The sequence below is a fragment of the Trachypithecus francoisi genome, unplaced genomic scaffold (assembly GCF_009764315.1).
Source record: "Trachypithecus francoisi isolate TF-2019V2 unplaced genomic scaffold, Tfra_2.0 Lachesis_group12, whole genome shotgun sequence".
Lineage (NCBI taxonomy): Eukaryota > Metazoa > Chordata > Mammalia > Primates > Cercopithecidae > Trachypithecus > Trachypithecus francoisi.
Window position 1 is genome coordinate 75,788,171 of NW_022681457.1, and position 14,642 is coordinate 75,802,812.

The 14,642-nt window shown below is 44.0% G+C and overlaps 1 protein-coding gene across 2 annotated transcripts in view; it reads left to right on the forward strand.

Annotated features, from left to right (window-relative positions):
- AGBL4 (ATP/GTP binding protein like 4) overlaps positions 1-14,642 on the forward strand; it is a 1,514,939-nt gene that overhangs the window by 1,381,667 nt on the left and 118,630 nt on the right. For both annotated transcript variants that reach the window (XM_033226452.1, XM_033226454.1), the window contains exon 9: positions 5,239-5,350. In XM_033226452.1, coding sequence (XP_033082343.1) covers positions 5,239-5,350 — 112 coding nt within the window. The remainder of the gene's footprint in view (positions 1-5,238; positions 5,351-14,642) is intronic.

A 14,642-nucleotide genomic window follows, 5' to 3' on the forward strand; every position in this document is an offset into this window, starting at 1 on the left:
ACAAGCAGAACATACTAGCAGCCTGTTAGAAATATGCATAATTGCTGACCAGTTTTACTTCCCTAACTTTGCACATGCTATACTCTTTCCCTGGAATGCTCTCTCATGCCCTGACTCTTGGCAAACTCCCATTTGTGTCCCACACATCTCAAATGTTGAGCAATGCATGCAATTAATGTTAAGATATTGGTCATCCTTGACTAGTTGGTGTTTCATTTTAAAATTCTATCAAGACTTTTCTTAGAATATTTTGTTTTCTTTGAATTTTAACTTAATTGGAAATACGTGCTTCCTCCAAGTCCCTTACTCTGGGAGTAAAAAGCCCAGTTATTGATGCTTTAGAATCATATACTGAGAGAACTGAAAGAGATCTCTGTGAGTGAAGTATAGCATTCCATTTTACAAATAAGTGCATAGAGCCTAGGGAGGGGAGGTGACTTTTCCAAGATGACATAGACATTGGAGGTGCAACCTGTACCCCAGGCTCCTAACCAGGGATCCTGCATCTTTACTAAGATGTTTTGTTCAGTAAATACTTAATCTAAGGATAGATTGAGTGCCATTAGAAGCATTCGTTTAAAATCAGCTCAAAAGGTGCCCATGCAGGTACTACTCACTGAAGAATATCACAAATGCTTTAGCTTCTAAAAAGCTCTAGAGTCTCTGAGGATTGAAGATGCCTTTGAATCACCAGTTACATTCTATTTTTATTGGCAGGCTGGATCTAGGAGTTGACCTTTCAGGATCTCTGACCTCTAACACTTTTCCTTCAGTTTTGAAGTTCTTTTTTGAATCAAAGAGGTTTCCTGGAAGCAGCATAGCCAAGTGGGGACATTATGAGGTCCAGGGATAGGACACCTGAGTTCCAGTCTGGGCCCTTTAGAGTACTTGTTATGTAGCCTTGAGAGAATGGCTTACCTCTTCTGGCCCTCAACACTCCCAATAGAAAATTGAGGTTTATCATGTGACTGAATGGTGTGAGAATTATATCATATGAGACAGGAAAATGCTTAGGAGGAATGAAATGTTTGTTCAACAACTACTTCTTCGATGTCTGCCATGATCCAGGCTCTTTATCAGGCACAGGAATACCAACATGAATAAGATAGCATCCTTGCTCTTGAGGAATTCATGGTCCAGTGGAGAAGCGGACTCAATAATGACCACATCTTGTGCTGTAGCCACTTTGCTGAGGGAGAAACAGATGCTGTGGGAGCAGAGGAAAAGCACCTACCCCTCATATGCAGGGAGTGAACGTCCTCTTCTACTTCCTGGAGGAGCTGATATTTAAGTTTAGACAATTTCAACAGTGCTACCATTATCACCACTTCACTGTCGTCACTGGCTATCATTTGTTCAATGTTTATGTTTTTCTGAGAATTCTGCTGATCCACTTACAGACATGTGTGTTCATGTATGCAATCCAGAAAGTCAGGGTGGTTATCTTCTTTATATCTATGATAAAACAGAAGCCTATAAGTGCATTTCAAACAAAGAAATTTTAAAAAGATCACACAGCTGGTGAGGAACACAGCCAGAACTTAAACATAACTGTAAGTCCCAAAGCCGCTGGTCCCCACAGTATAACCCTGTTGTTCTGTGCAACTGGGCAAGACTGAGAAGGATGGAGGAAGTGACTGGGAGACACATTCACCTAAAAAGGAAAAAAGAATTTTCTAATGGAAGATTCAAGAATGAGATAAGCTAACTGGAAAGGTAGTGAGTTTTAGGTCATAGAGGTGTCCTAGAGCAAGCTGGTGACCTGCCCAAGACAGTGCTGAGGACATTCCTATTTGGGGGCAGAGGAGAGGTACATAAGTAAGCATGTCTAAGGATGCAGTTGTTTTATGATTACATCCTGTTGTCAAGGGTAATATACCTTTCTAAATATTTAGATGCTCAGTGAGGGCTGGAAAAGCTCTGTGAGCACAGCAGCCAGACCAATGATTCCCTCTGTTTGTTGAGCAGTCATTGGGAAGTGGACAATATAGGGGTCTGCCAGAATTTTCTATGAATTATTTCATAGGGCCATCTGATTAGGGATGCCTTCAGCTAAAGTTAACAAGGACTGACTCTAGCCACTTAAGCAAAAAGGGAATTTATACGAAGGGGCTTACAGAATCACGCAAAAACTGGTAGCCAGACTTGAAAACCAGAGCAATTAACTAAGCAGCTCTGAAGGGTCAGAATACTCTGCCTCTGTTCCACAGTAGCACTGCTGCACTGCACTCCCTGCTGCCTCACATCACCCAGTCCCAAGTTGACGTCCTGGGCAGGAGTGGCTGGTGCCTGAGCCCGGGTTTCCCATTGCTGCCCTGGCTGCCGGGGAACAAAGAGGTAGTATCTGGCTGGCTTCCATGCAGGGAGATAGGGCACAATCATGGCCTTATCTTGTAATGATGAGAAGCAAACTCACCCCACCCAACCCCCCATCTAGTAACAGTGTTAGATGCTGGGCATTCCCCAAAGAACATGGACAAATGTCTCCTGCACTTGGGAGGGAACAGAGCATGGATTTGAACCCAGATCTGCCTAATTCCAGACTCAAGGAAGAGAAGAGGTCATCCCTGACCACTGCTGCCCATTCCAGCATCCTATGGACTGTGAAACTATTAGTCCATGTCATTCACATAGGATATAGCATAAAATAATAATACAGTACAATAAAAACAATAATATAGCATTTTTGAGTTACCATTATGTACCAAAACCTATACATTAGCTCATTTAATACTCACAATATTATCCTGCATTATAAATCGATATAAACCTGTAAGCATATCTTCTTCCTCCTGCTGGATTATACATTTCTTGAGGTTAGAGAACATCTCTTATCAATCACTCTATCCCAGCAACACTACCATGGAGCTTGGTGTGTAGAGGGTTCTTAATAAAACTGTGATGAATTGCTATATTTAACTCTTGCCTCATCCTTGTTCCCTAAACCAGTCTCTCCTCCTTAATTTCCTTATACATTCTCAAAAGCAGACAGCTTGCTTAAACTGTTTGTTCCCTAGAAGAGCATAGACATTAAAGCTGGACAGTCCTGGGTTTGAAGCCTGCTCCTCCATATGCTGGCCAAATTACCCTGAGCAGGTTTCAGATGAGTGTGGCTGTGAGGCTCTCTCTGTCTGTCCTTAATCACTTTCATGAGTAGCAATACTTCAGATAAGAATATTTAAGAACTGCATGGATATGTCTGTAGATCAAGGCACTAGTCACAGCAATGAATGTTTCCTTTCTGAAAGACAATCTAGTGTAGTCCAAGGAGAGCAGAGTAAGGAGAGCAATTGGTAAGATTTTGGACTCCAAGAATCAGGTTAACCTGAGCTCAAATTCTAACTCCATTACATAGTAGCTCAGTGACCTTAGAGAAAGTTACTTACATTTTCTAAGCCTTTGTTTTCTCCTCTGTAAAATAGTAATACAGGGCTTGTATGAGATAAAAGCGAAAATGAAATAAGATAATTCGTGTAAAGTTACATAGTAAGCACTTCTTAAATGTTAACTACTGCTGCACTTACCACTATAAGCTCAGAAAGAAAAGATGGCAGGAACTACATCAGAGGCTAACAGGAGTTATATTTGAGTGACAGGAAGATGATGTTACTTTTTTTCTTTTTTGCTTTCTATGTTGAGGACCATTTTTCATTTGTAATAGTGATTTTGTAGTCAGTCAATCCCCTTACCAAGCAATTCTACTTCTGGAAACTGTTCTAAGAAAAAAATTCTGAAATGTGGAGAAAACTTTAGGGATTAGAGTATTCATCAGTGCATTTTGAAAATAGTGCAGCATTGAAAACAAAATAAATGTGCCACAGTGGGGAAATGGCTAAATGAATTATGGGGGTTCATATAATGGGATAGTATGTCATATTATAACACTATTACAATACTAGTTACAAAGAGTTTACTAACAAAGAAAAATGCTCATGTTGTAATGGCAAATGAAAACGGGACCCCTTTGCAAGTTCAAGATCAGGAGGTAACTTGCTGGCCTAGAAGGTGAGCATCAGTGATCCCCTCTGTTTAAAGTACAGAGAATGGTTGGTATCTAGGCATCACTGCTCTTTTGGAAATCCTGGAACACAGAGAACATTTTTGTGCGCTCCTCTCCACTAAGGATGTGGGGTAGGAAGAGTGCAGTCCATGATGAAAGAGGTTCTTGAAAAGCTTGTGGTCCATTTGTGGAAGCTCCTTCTCTACTTGTAGCTGGGGGAAATTTAGGCCTTGAGAGAACAAGGGACTTGCCCAGGGTCACATAGTACACCATCAGCAGAGCAGGGGACCTGAACTCAGTGATATCTCCTCTGCATACCCTGGGGGCATTATCCCACACTCACGAAGGATGGACTTGCCAGAGAGGCTAGGCAAGACGCTAGTGAAAATCTGAATGTGGAGCGAAAGGATGTTCCTGGAAGTTTCCGCATTATTCTCCTCTGGTTCTCACTGAGACAAAAGTAGCACAGTGATAAGAAATTGGGTTCTCTCAGTGCCTCCAGGGGCTTTGAGGAAAGAGACATTTGAAAAGAGAAGGCTTATGCCCTGGTCTCCTCAAATCCACACATACAACTGGCTCTCAGGCTCAGCAAAGGAATGGAAAGAACATAACCCTATGTAACTGGAGAGCTTGAATCCAAGTCCAAGTCTAAAATTTCTGGAAATCTCCAGTCTTCTGCTGTACACTGTCATGGGAGGTGAGGTGGGAGGAGACAAGAAGAAGACAAGAAGACCAGGTAAAAAATGATTACAATTCTCTGGGCCTTGGCCCACACTTAAGGTGATACCAGAGGAAGTAGTAAAAAGGTATTGGGTTATGGTGTATTTTGAAGGTAGAGACAATGGATTAGCTATAGGTGTGAGCAAAGAGGCATAATGGGAACACCAGTAGTTTTGGCCTGAGCATTTTTCTCAGCTGCAGTGTGGAGATGTGCATATGTGTCTATGGGTCATGTGTCTATGGATGCTGACATGAGACTACACCACAGAAATACTTTGGAATCTCTCTGTGACTCAGTTTCTTCCTCTGCAAAGTGGGAATTGCAATAGTAGTGACCTCACAGGGTTGTTGATGGCACTGAATGGATTAACTCATATAAAGTACTTAAAACTGTCTCTAGAAAATGATAAATGCTAGGTAAGTGACATAATCACTGCTCCTACTCCTAAGCATATTTTGACAAGTGAGAAGCTCAGCTTGTCCTGTCTATATTGACTCTTACTTCGGGTACTGCCTAGGTGTTCTCTGATGGGGTTTGATCTGAATCGTCACTGGCTGGATCCCTCTCCATGGGTCCACCCTACCCTGCATGGAGTGAAACAACTCATCGTCCAGATGTACAACGACCCAGTAAGTAACTGAATGTCCTCCACAGCTGCTGATCTGTGGCTTGATCTGGGAAAGGGAAGCGTTGTATTGGGAAAGTCCACTAGAAGTTGCAAATTAGGAATACATAGCTAAAACCAGGGAGACACTAGGCCTGCTCTTCTCTGAATCCAACAGACCCAAGGACCTTCTCCCAATCTCTTTTCCTGCAACCTCTTACAAATAGTGGATTCAGTTGTGGAGGCCTGGTGGGTTAAAGGAAATATATTGGAGTGTATCCATATTTGTCAAGGATCTTTGGTTACAAGCTAAAGAAATACAACTTGAATTAGTATAAGCAAAGTAGAGAATTTATTAGAAGAATACCAAGGGCATGTCATGTAATTGAAGACTGTAAACTGGCTTCTTCTACACATTGGGAACATGACTGGTGAGTGTCACATCCAAAGGTTCTCAACACTACAGCAACTTATGCTCATTTTCCAGTTCCAGTTCCAAAAGGATTGTGATTGACCTAGTTGGGAGGACATGCCCACGTCTGGGCAAGTCAGTTCTGGCTCAGGAGAAAGAATATGCAAGGACAAGGCAGCCTCTCTGGAACCACATGGTTGGAGTTGGAGGGTGGGTTGGTACTTGTTTTCAGAAAAGAGGGCCTACCATTTCAGAAGAAAGAAGGGGACATAGGCAGATAGAGCAATGGATGTCCACACCAAGTTTGCTCCCTGGGGCAAGTTCTTGTTTAACACGAGAAGACAGCGGAGTTTCATAGCTTAGAGAAGTGAAGCAAACTACAGTATTCTGTCTCTAAAGAGCAATCGCAGAATGGGTGGGACAGACCTTTTTTACGGGTTGGGGATATGGGAAGAGGTAGAGAAATAGAACTTTTTAACAACTAAAGCTGCTTGAGAATGGAGTGTGTGTGTGAGCTATGAGCTTTGCTTTACTAAAAGTGTTCAACTTTTAGTCCTGTGTCACTAAAAGTGTTCAACTTTTAGTCCAAAAGGGTGCACAGAGGAGACTCAACTGTTGGAAGACATTCTAGTGAAATTCCATTTGAGTCCCTTCCAACTTCAATGACTGATTTTATGGCCCATGACTGCTGTCAGGTGAGAGATGGTGATTTCTAAGACAACAAAGGTCACACAGTTGGGGTACTTCAGAGATGCACCAATGTAACCCATTCTGCTTACCCTCTTTGAGGATCCCAGTGAAAATTTCCTGAATTAAAGAGCAACACAGGTATTGATCAGATTAAGCATTTGTGCTTAAAAACAAATGCATGTATTAGAGCAGGGATTAATGAAAAAGTCAGTCCTGAGGTGCAATGTAGTTTTCTTGGCTATGAAACTCAACTGTTATCTTGGTCCTCCTATGTGAATTTTGCTTTCCTAGGTCCTTTCACAGTATACCTTTTGTGTCAAGGCTTGCATAACCATAACTCTAGGATATTTGCCTCCTTCCCCAGCTCATCCTTGTTTGTCTATAAAAGAAGGTGTGAACTGTGCTCACCAAATCCATATGCAGAGATAGAATGATTATGGTTTGCTGCCTTTCTCTAAGCTTTGAAACCCCACTGTCTTCTAGTTCTTACAGACACGAACTTGCCCCTGACCTCTCAATGTCATCCTGATCAGCTTTCCTTGCAGACAGAAGCTGCTTCTGATTTTCTCAGGAAGTATCTGTAGTCTGCAGAATTCTGCCCTCCCAGGCTTCTGTGTTGACTGCAGTTGCCCTGATAGAATCACAATACTTCCTTCTCAAGGAGAACAAGCTCCTACATTTTTTTTCTGATTTGGCTGATAATAGATATTCAATAACTGCATGTTGAGTTAAATTGGATTGAACACAGAAAATCCTATTATGCCAAATGCAATATGGCTTATAGATGCAAAACAATTATTTCCAGGTAGGATGATGAGGCACAGTAAAAAACAAACCAAAAAAACATAAAAATGACATTGGACCAGAAGGAGTGACAGAATGGAAACCATTGAACAAAGTGGTATTTTAGATAAATCCCCAAAGAGAGAAATGGGAGTTTGGGGGCAGCCTGGGGGAGGAACACAAGGGAAGTAGGTTAGGGTTGCTACAGAGGAGAAGGCTTCAGCATGCCATTGCTGTCATTAATTATTGATTTACTCACAAACAACTGGGCGCTCGTTCATGCTGCAAAACACAGATCCAGCCAGAGTGAGTTACAGAGATGTTAGGAAATGATTTGCGTCATGAATACATTGATCATCAGCTGGTTAGATCTTAATAAGTACACCTTGGGCGCTGAGTTAGTTGTATAAGCCATTTTCTTACTGAAAGGCTACTCATTTATGCCTCAAGCAAGGGTGTGGAGCACTAATATAGGAGTCAAGCTGGCCTGGAAGAGGATCCCAGCTCCCTTGGTTCCTTCCTCTCTTCCCCACTCTCTCTTTCCTCACTCAATTTTTACTCCACTTTTTCCTTTCTTCTTTACACAAATATTTATTTATATATGGGTTTTCTATGTGCACTGAGGTTCTAGTAGTGAAAAAGAAAAACCCCAACTCTTGCAATATAATGGGGAAATAGACTTTAAACAAGTAAATACTGATAAATATATATTTATAAGATGTGTCAGGGGTTACCAAGAACAAAAGCACAAAGTATGACTTCTAGGTAGAATGGTCATAAGTCTTGGCTTTCCTGGGGCAATTCTGGTTTATACCTGTTGTCCTGGAGTATCTTTTAACAACATCCTCTTTTCACTTTCAAAACTGTTCTGATTTGGATGATAAATTATACAGTCTCTCTAGTTAAAAATGATGTGAGGCCACACGCGGTGGCTCACCCCTATAATCCCAGCACTTTGGGAAGCCGAGGCAGGTGGATCACCTGAGGTCAGGAGTTCAAGACCAGCCTGACCAACATGACAAAACCCGGTCTCTACTAAAAACACACAAAAAATTAGCCAGGTGTGGTGGCACATGCCTGTAATCCCAGCTACTCGGGGGGCTGAGGCAGGAGAATTGTCTAAACCTGGGAGACAGAGGTTGCAGTGAACCAAGATCGTGCCACTGTACTCCAGCCTGAGTGACAGATCAAGACTCCGTCTCAAAAAACAATAATAATAATAATAATGCAAAAACACCTAGCACAGTGCTGGTGTGTAGCAGACCCTCAACAACCATTACCTGGATCTGATTTAAATTCACATTTGACTTCAGACATCTTTGTGCCCAGTTGCAAACACTGCAGTGCCCTGAGGCATCTGCCTTAAGAGCTTTAAGTGCATTTCTGCTCCTGAACTTCAGTATCACATACATAGTCACTCAACCCTGAACTATCTGAACTGCCAGGACAACTTCTGGGCTTGTTTCTAAATGCACAGCCTCACTCCTCCTGTCCAGATTGCCTTCTGCCCACAGAATCAACAAGCAGAGAATCAGCAAGACCCTCCAACATCAACTGTCATTCCTTCAGGCCCTGTGCTGGGTGCCGAGGAGTTTGCAGCCTGGTGGAGACAGACATTTACAGACAGTTACTCTAGATGCATTTATAGAGTGAAGCACAGGGGTTGTGGGAGCCCAACCCAGGAGGCAACACCTGAGCTGATACATGAGGGATGCTCAGGTCAGGGAGGACTTTCCAGGCAGAGGAAACAGCATGTGCACCTGCCCTGAGAGGGTGGCTTACTCAGGAGACTGGAAGTCATTCAGTGTGGCTGGTACCAGGGGCAGACAGAAGGGGTGGTTACGACACAGGGAGCAATCTGGACTTCATTTTCATGGGAATAGGCAGCCACTGAGGACTTTAAGCAGGGAATTGGCAAATTAGGTTTACATTTCAGAGAGACCCCTCTGGTGCCTGTTAGAAAAATAGATTTGGATGGTGCCAAACTAGAGACTGTGAGACCATTACAGCTTGCTGCTGTGGAGTTGAAAAGGAACAAGAGGAGTCTAGCGGTAATAAGGAGCCAGACCTAAGGGACATGGTGACTGTGGCTGATGGGAGAGGAAGGAGTCTTGCATGATCCCTATGGTTTTCACTTGGGTAGCCGAGTAGTGTGGCACTTTTCCTGAGATGTGAACCCAGGAGGAATAGTTAGTAAGGGCCAAGTGATGCACTCATCTTTAGAGGTGCTCCGTGTACAGTAGACCTGAAGTGATATGTCTGGCCTGCACTGGAAGGCTTCTGGAATGAGCCCTTCTGTGTGCTTCTAACCTGGTAACAGGAGCCTACTGTCCTTGTATTAGTGATGACATTGACTTCAAAGGCTGCTTTCCTAGCCCTGTGCTCACTAAAATCTTACCCCTCTTGAGGACATTGGGTATTAAATGATGATCTTGAAAACAAAGTGTTTAACCAGGAGGACTGCCCTGGACCTGAGATATAAAGTGTTTCATGCTCCACTCCCATGATAGCTCCCTGTGGACACTGTGGCCTGGCACCTGTTTGCCAGTTGTGATTGATTGTCCCCCAGGGAAAGGGTCTGGTTAACTCATCTCAGGGTCTCTAGTGTCCGGCAGAGACTGGACACCAGACGTTGAGCAAATGATGAACCGAACCGAGAGCTTCTGTGACTTGGTTTTAGAAGACTTTCCTGATAAAAGGAAGAACTGAACCACAGACCCCTCCCCAATCTTCTCTCTCCCTCAGAATATCCCCTGATCCCACTGCCACCATCACTGTGCCCTCCTTTAATGAAGGCTCTGATCTGGTGACAGAGGTTTCCCTGCAACCTGCTGAGATTGTCCAACACTCCCAGGGATAGAAACTGAGATGGCATCACCCACTCCCATTCCCATGAGAGAGGATTCTGATCATCTTCACATACTTGCTTCAGCCCTGGACTCAGCATCTACCCCATTTTACCCCCCCTCCTCATTGAAATTAGCTTTCTATGGCCATCAAGGGCTCACTCAGATTCCAGATCCCTTGTCTTCCCAGTCCCTAACCTGTCCTCACCATCTAACCATATCTTGTTTGGGAGCTGCGCTGAGACATTTTGATATCTTTAGTGGTGGTAAAGACCAGGGAGCCAGTTCTAACTCTGCTGTAATCCAGGCCTCTCCTTCCAATTCTGATTTTAGATCTGAGATCTAATTAGCACCGGAAATGATATTACCTTTCAGGCGAGAGCTTACCCCCTATCCACGGAAGTTTGGCTTTCTCCTAGCACACACACCACACAGTATGACAGTGACTTAACATCATACAATCGGCCACACAACCAGAGTCACTCACCCACAAGGCCACAGACAGCGTGCTCCTCTCACAGCTATATCCAGTTATGATCTTAGAAAGCTAAGCCCATATGTGAATGGGCCTCCTAGGACCAACCATCTGCAACTCCACTAGCATCTTACTATGTACTTGTCAGGGCACCCAGTGTTTGATGAAGCTAAATAACAAAGTAATGTTTGCTTTAAAATCCTCAGTTAATTGACTGCAGCACACATTTTTCAATGTTCCCATTTGCAAGACTCTTGAGCTATCTCTAGGGTTACAGAGATTAATAGGGCAGAGTCCCAGGTCAGGAGAAGCTTACAATCTGATGAGAAGGCCAGACCCTTATGAAATTTTAATTCCAGGCAGTCAGGAAAGTGTGCTATAATTAAGTAAACACAGTGCTTTGGAAACATGGGGCTGAAAGAGATTAATCCATGTGGGGGTGGGGGGTGGGTGATCCAAGGAAGCTTTTTTGAGAAATCTGCATTTGTACTGGCCCTTTAGAGATTGGTAATACTTCATCAGGTGGCTGAGCTTTGGAGAGAAGGAAAGTTATAGGGAAAGGGGAGAGGGCATTCCAGGAAAAGCTGAGCAATGGAATGGAGGTGGAAGACCTCAGCTTCTGGGCTTGGTATGCAGGATTTATAACAGGTAGCTGTGAGAGGGGATGTGAGGTGCAGGCTGAGGAAGCCCATGGATGGGTTTGAACACTGCCCCAAGGCATTTGGCTTCTTCCTATGGCCCAATGCTCTCTTCTTACTAAAATCAAGGTCTCAGGCCCTCTTTTAAATTGATTTTCAATTGAATTAAATACCACAACTAAAAAAAAAAAATCAAAGCAATGAAACAAAGTGCCACTTGTTAGGAATATTCCAGCATATATCCTCTCTCAGTCTTGAAAATCAGAGTAGTCAGTGGAGAGTCCTCAAAGACGCTGGAGCAAGGGAAAGATAGATCAATGAAAAACATTTCCAGCCACTCGATTCTTCAATCTAGAAATCTTGGAGTCATTCTAAAATTTAAATCCACCTGGGTCTGTCTTCCCTGCTTTAAATTCTTTCAGTGGGCCTGCATTACTTCTGGAATAAAGGCTAGTGTTCCCTGGCATGCTGTTCAAAAACATGCCCTATTCATTTCATTCAGTACCTTTCTGTACTCCCAGAACCTAGCACAGAACCCGGCACTGTAGAGAATATCCTGTTGAATGATGAATTCACAGATGAATAAACAATGCATGCTTTAGAAAATTACTAAGGCTGCAGTGTGGAGACTGGATCAAAGGAGGTGAGACTATGTGGGAAGAAGGGAGACCAGGTAGGTGCTTATTGCCATAGTCCAGGTGAAGAATGATGAGATCCCAACTCAAGTGAAAAGGCTGTTGCTAAGAAGAACCCCCCAGGGTCTGTCTGGGGAGGTGCATGGGTTTCCACCAGCCCTTTCCTTTACCTCCTGAGTCCCTCGGAACCCAAAGTTGCTATTTTGAGAGGTTTCTACACTCCGAGGTGATTTTCCCCCGTTTACTAGAGGAGAAAGGCCCTCCTCAGCTGCTGCCTGTGTTGCTATAACAACTTGGCTGCAGCTCTTTTAGACAGATCCGTTTCCTTAAATCATTTAAGGAAAATTAGCTGCCATAACAACGCAGAGCAGTTTTTAAAATAGAGCAATGCGGGGCTGGCTTTTTCTTTTCTTTTCTTTTCTTGCCTCCTGCAGTCCTTAAGATAAGCTGCTCTCTTTCTGTCAAATAAATAAATAAATTATAACACATTTACTTGACAAACAGAGCAGCTGGTGACATGGTCAAATAACACACACAGAACCAGCACTCATTCACACCAACCCACAAAATACACACACAGATACACACACACACGCACGCAACATAGCCATATGCAGAAAACACATACATTCACAAATCAAACAGAAAATACGTATACATAAAAACATAAACATGGTAAATAAAAACAGGCACATAAACAAGTATGCAGTTCTACATAATCACACCAAGGAGACGTACAAAAACACACAGCACAGTTTCACCATTCAATTAAACCGAGGTCTGTTCTCGGGAGAAGCAGAGGTCCCACTGGGTCACCAGGCTAGAAGGCCCTCAGATGGCAGCTCCTCACTAGGAACCAAGGGATCCGAGTGTGCATACCTGACAGGCTTTCGGGCCCATGGGCCCAGAGGAGATGCTTTTTGTGGAAGGAGTAAACCCACTTTGTGGAGGGTGAGAGGTAAAGGGTACCCCTCATACACCTCACATACACACTCAGAAATAAACTAGGAGGACAGGAGACCATAGCCATGGCATTCTGGATGAGGTAATTCTTTACCCCCTATGGTAGAATGTTTATCACTCCCTAGGAAAAGACAGAACCAGCCCTTTTAAAAATCACATCCCAAGGGCGGAGCAAGATGGCCGAATAGGAACAGCTCCAGTCTCCAACTCCCAGCACAAGCGACACAGAAGACCGGTGATTTCTGCATTTTCAACTGAGGTACTGGGGTCATCTCACTGGGGAGTGCCGGACAATTGGTGCTGGTCAGCTGCTGCAGCCTGACCAGCGAGAGCTGAAGCAGGGCGGGCATCGCCTCACCTGGGAAGCGCAAGGGGGAAGGGAATCCCTTTTCCTACCCAGGGGAACTGAGATACACAACACCTGGAAAATTGGGTAATTCCCACCCCAATACTGCACTTTAAGCAAACGGGCACACCAGGAGATTATACCCACACCTGGCCGGGAGGGTCCCACGGCCACGGAGCCTCCCTCATTGCTAGCACAGCAGTCTGCGATCTAACCAAAATGGCAGCAGCGAGGCTGGGGGAGGGGTGCCCACCATTGCTGAGGCTTAAGTAGGTAAACAAAGCCACTGGGAAGCTTGAACTGGGTGGAGCTCACAGCAGCTCAAGGAAACCTGCCTGTCTCTGTAGACTCCACCTCGGGGGACAGGGCACAGCTAAACAACAAAAGGGGAAGCAGCAGAGGCCTGTGCAGATGTGAACGACTCTGTTTGACAGCTTTGAAGAGAGCAGTGGATCTCCCAACATGGAGGTTGAGATCTGAGAACGGACAGACTGCCTGCTCAAGTGGGTCCCTGACCCTTGAGTAGCCTAACTGGGAGACATCCCCCACTAGGGGCAGTCTGACACCCCACACCTCACAGGGTGGAGTACCCCCTGAGAGGAAGCTTCCAAAGTAAGAATCAGACAGGTACACTCACTGGTCAGCAATATTCTATCTTCTGCAACCTCTGCTGCTGATACCCAGGCAAACAGGGTCTGGAGTGGACCTCAAGCAATCTCCAACAGACCTACAGCTGAGGGTCCTGACTATTAGAAGGAAAACTATCAAACAGGAAGACCACCTATACCAAAACCCCATCAGTACGTCACCATCATCAAAGACCAGAGGCAGATAAAACCACGAAGATGGGGAAGAAGCAGGGCAGAAAAGCTGGAAATTCAAGAAATAAGAGCGCATCTCCCCCTGCAAAGGAGCGCAGCTCATCGCCAGTAATGGATCAAAGCTGGTCAGAGAATGACTTTGACGAAATTAGAGAAGAAGGTTTCAGTCCATCAAACTTCTCAGAGCTAAAGGAGGAATTACATACCCAGCGCAAAGAAACTAAAAATCTTGAAAAAAGAGTGGAAGAATTGATAGCTAGACTAATTAATGCAGAGAAGGTCATAAATGAAATGACAGAGATGAAAACCATGACACGAGAAATACGTGACAAATCCACAAGCCTCAGTAACCGACTCGATCAACTGGAAGAAAGAGTATCAGCGATTGAGGATCAAATGAATGAAATGAAGCGAGAAGAGAAACCAAAAGAAGAAAGAAGAAAAAGAAATGAACAAAGCCTGCAAGAAGTATGGGATTATGTAAAAAGACCAAATCTACATCTGATTGGGTGCCTGAAAGTGAGGGGGAAAATGGAATCAAGTTGGAAAACACTCTTCAGGATATCATCCAGGAGCACTTCCCCAACCTAGTAGGGCAGGCCAACATTCAAATTCAGGAAATACAGAGAACACCACAAAGATACTCCTCCAGAAGAGCAACTCCAAGACACATAATTGCCAGATTCACCAAAGTTGAAATGAAGGGAA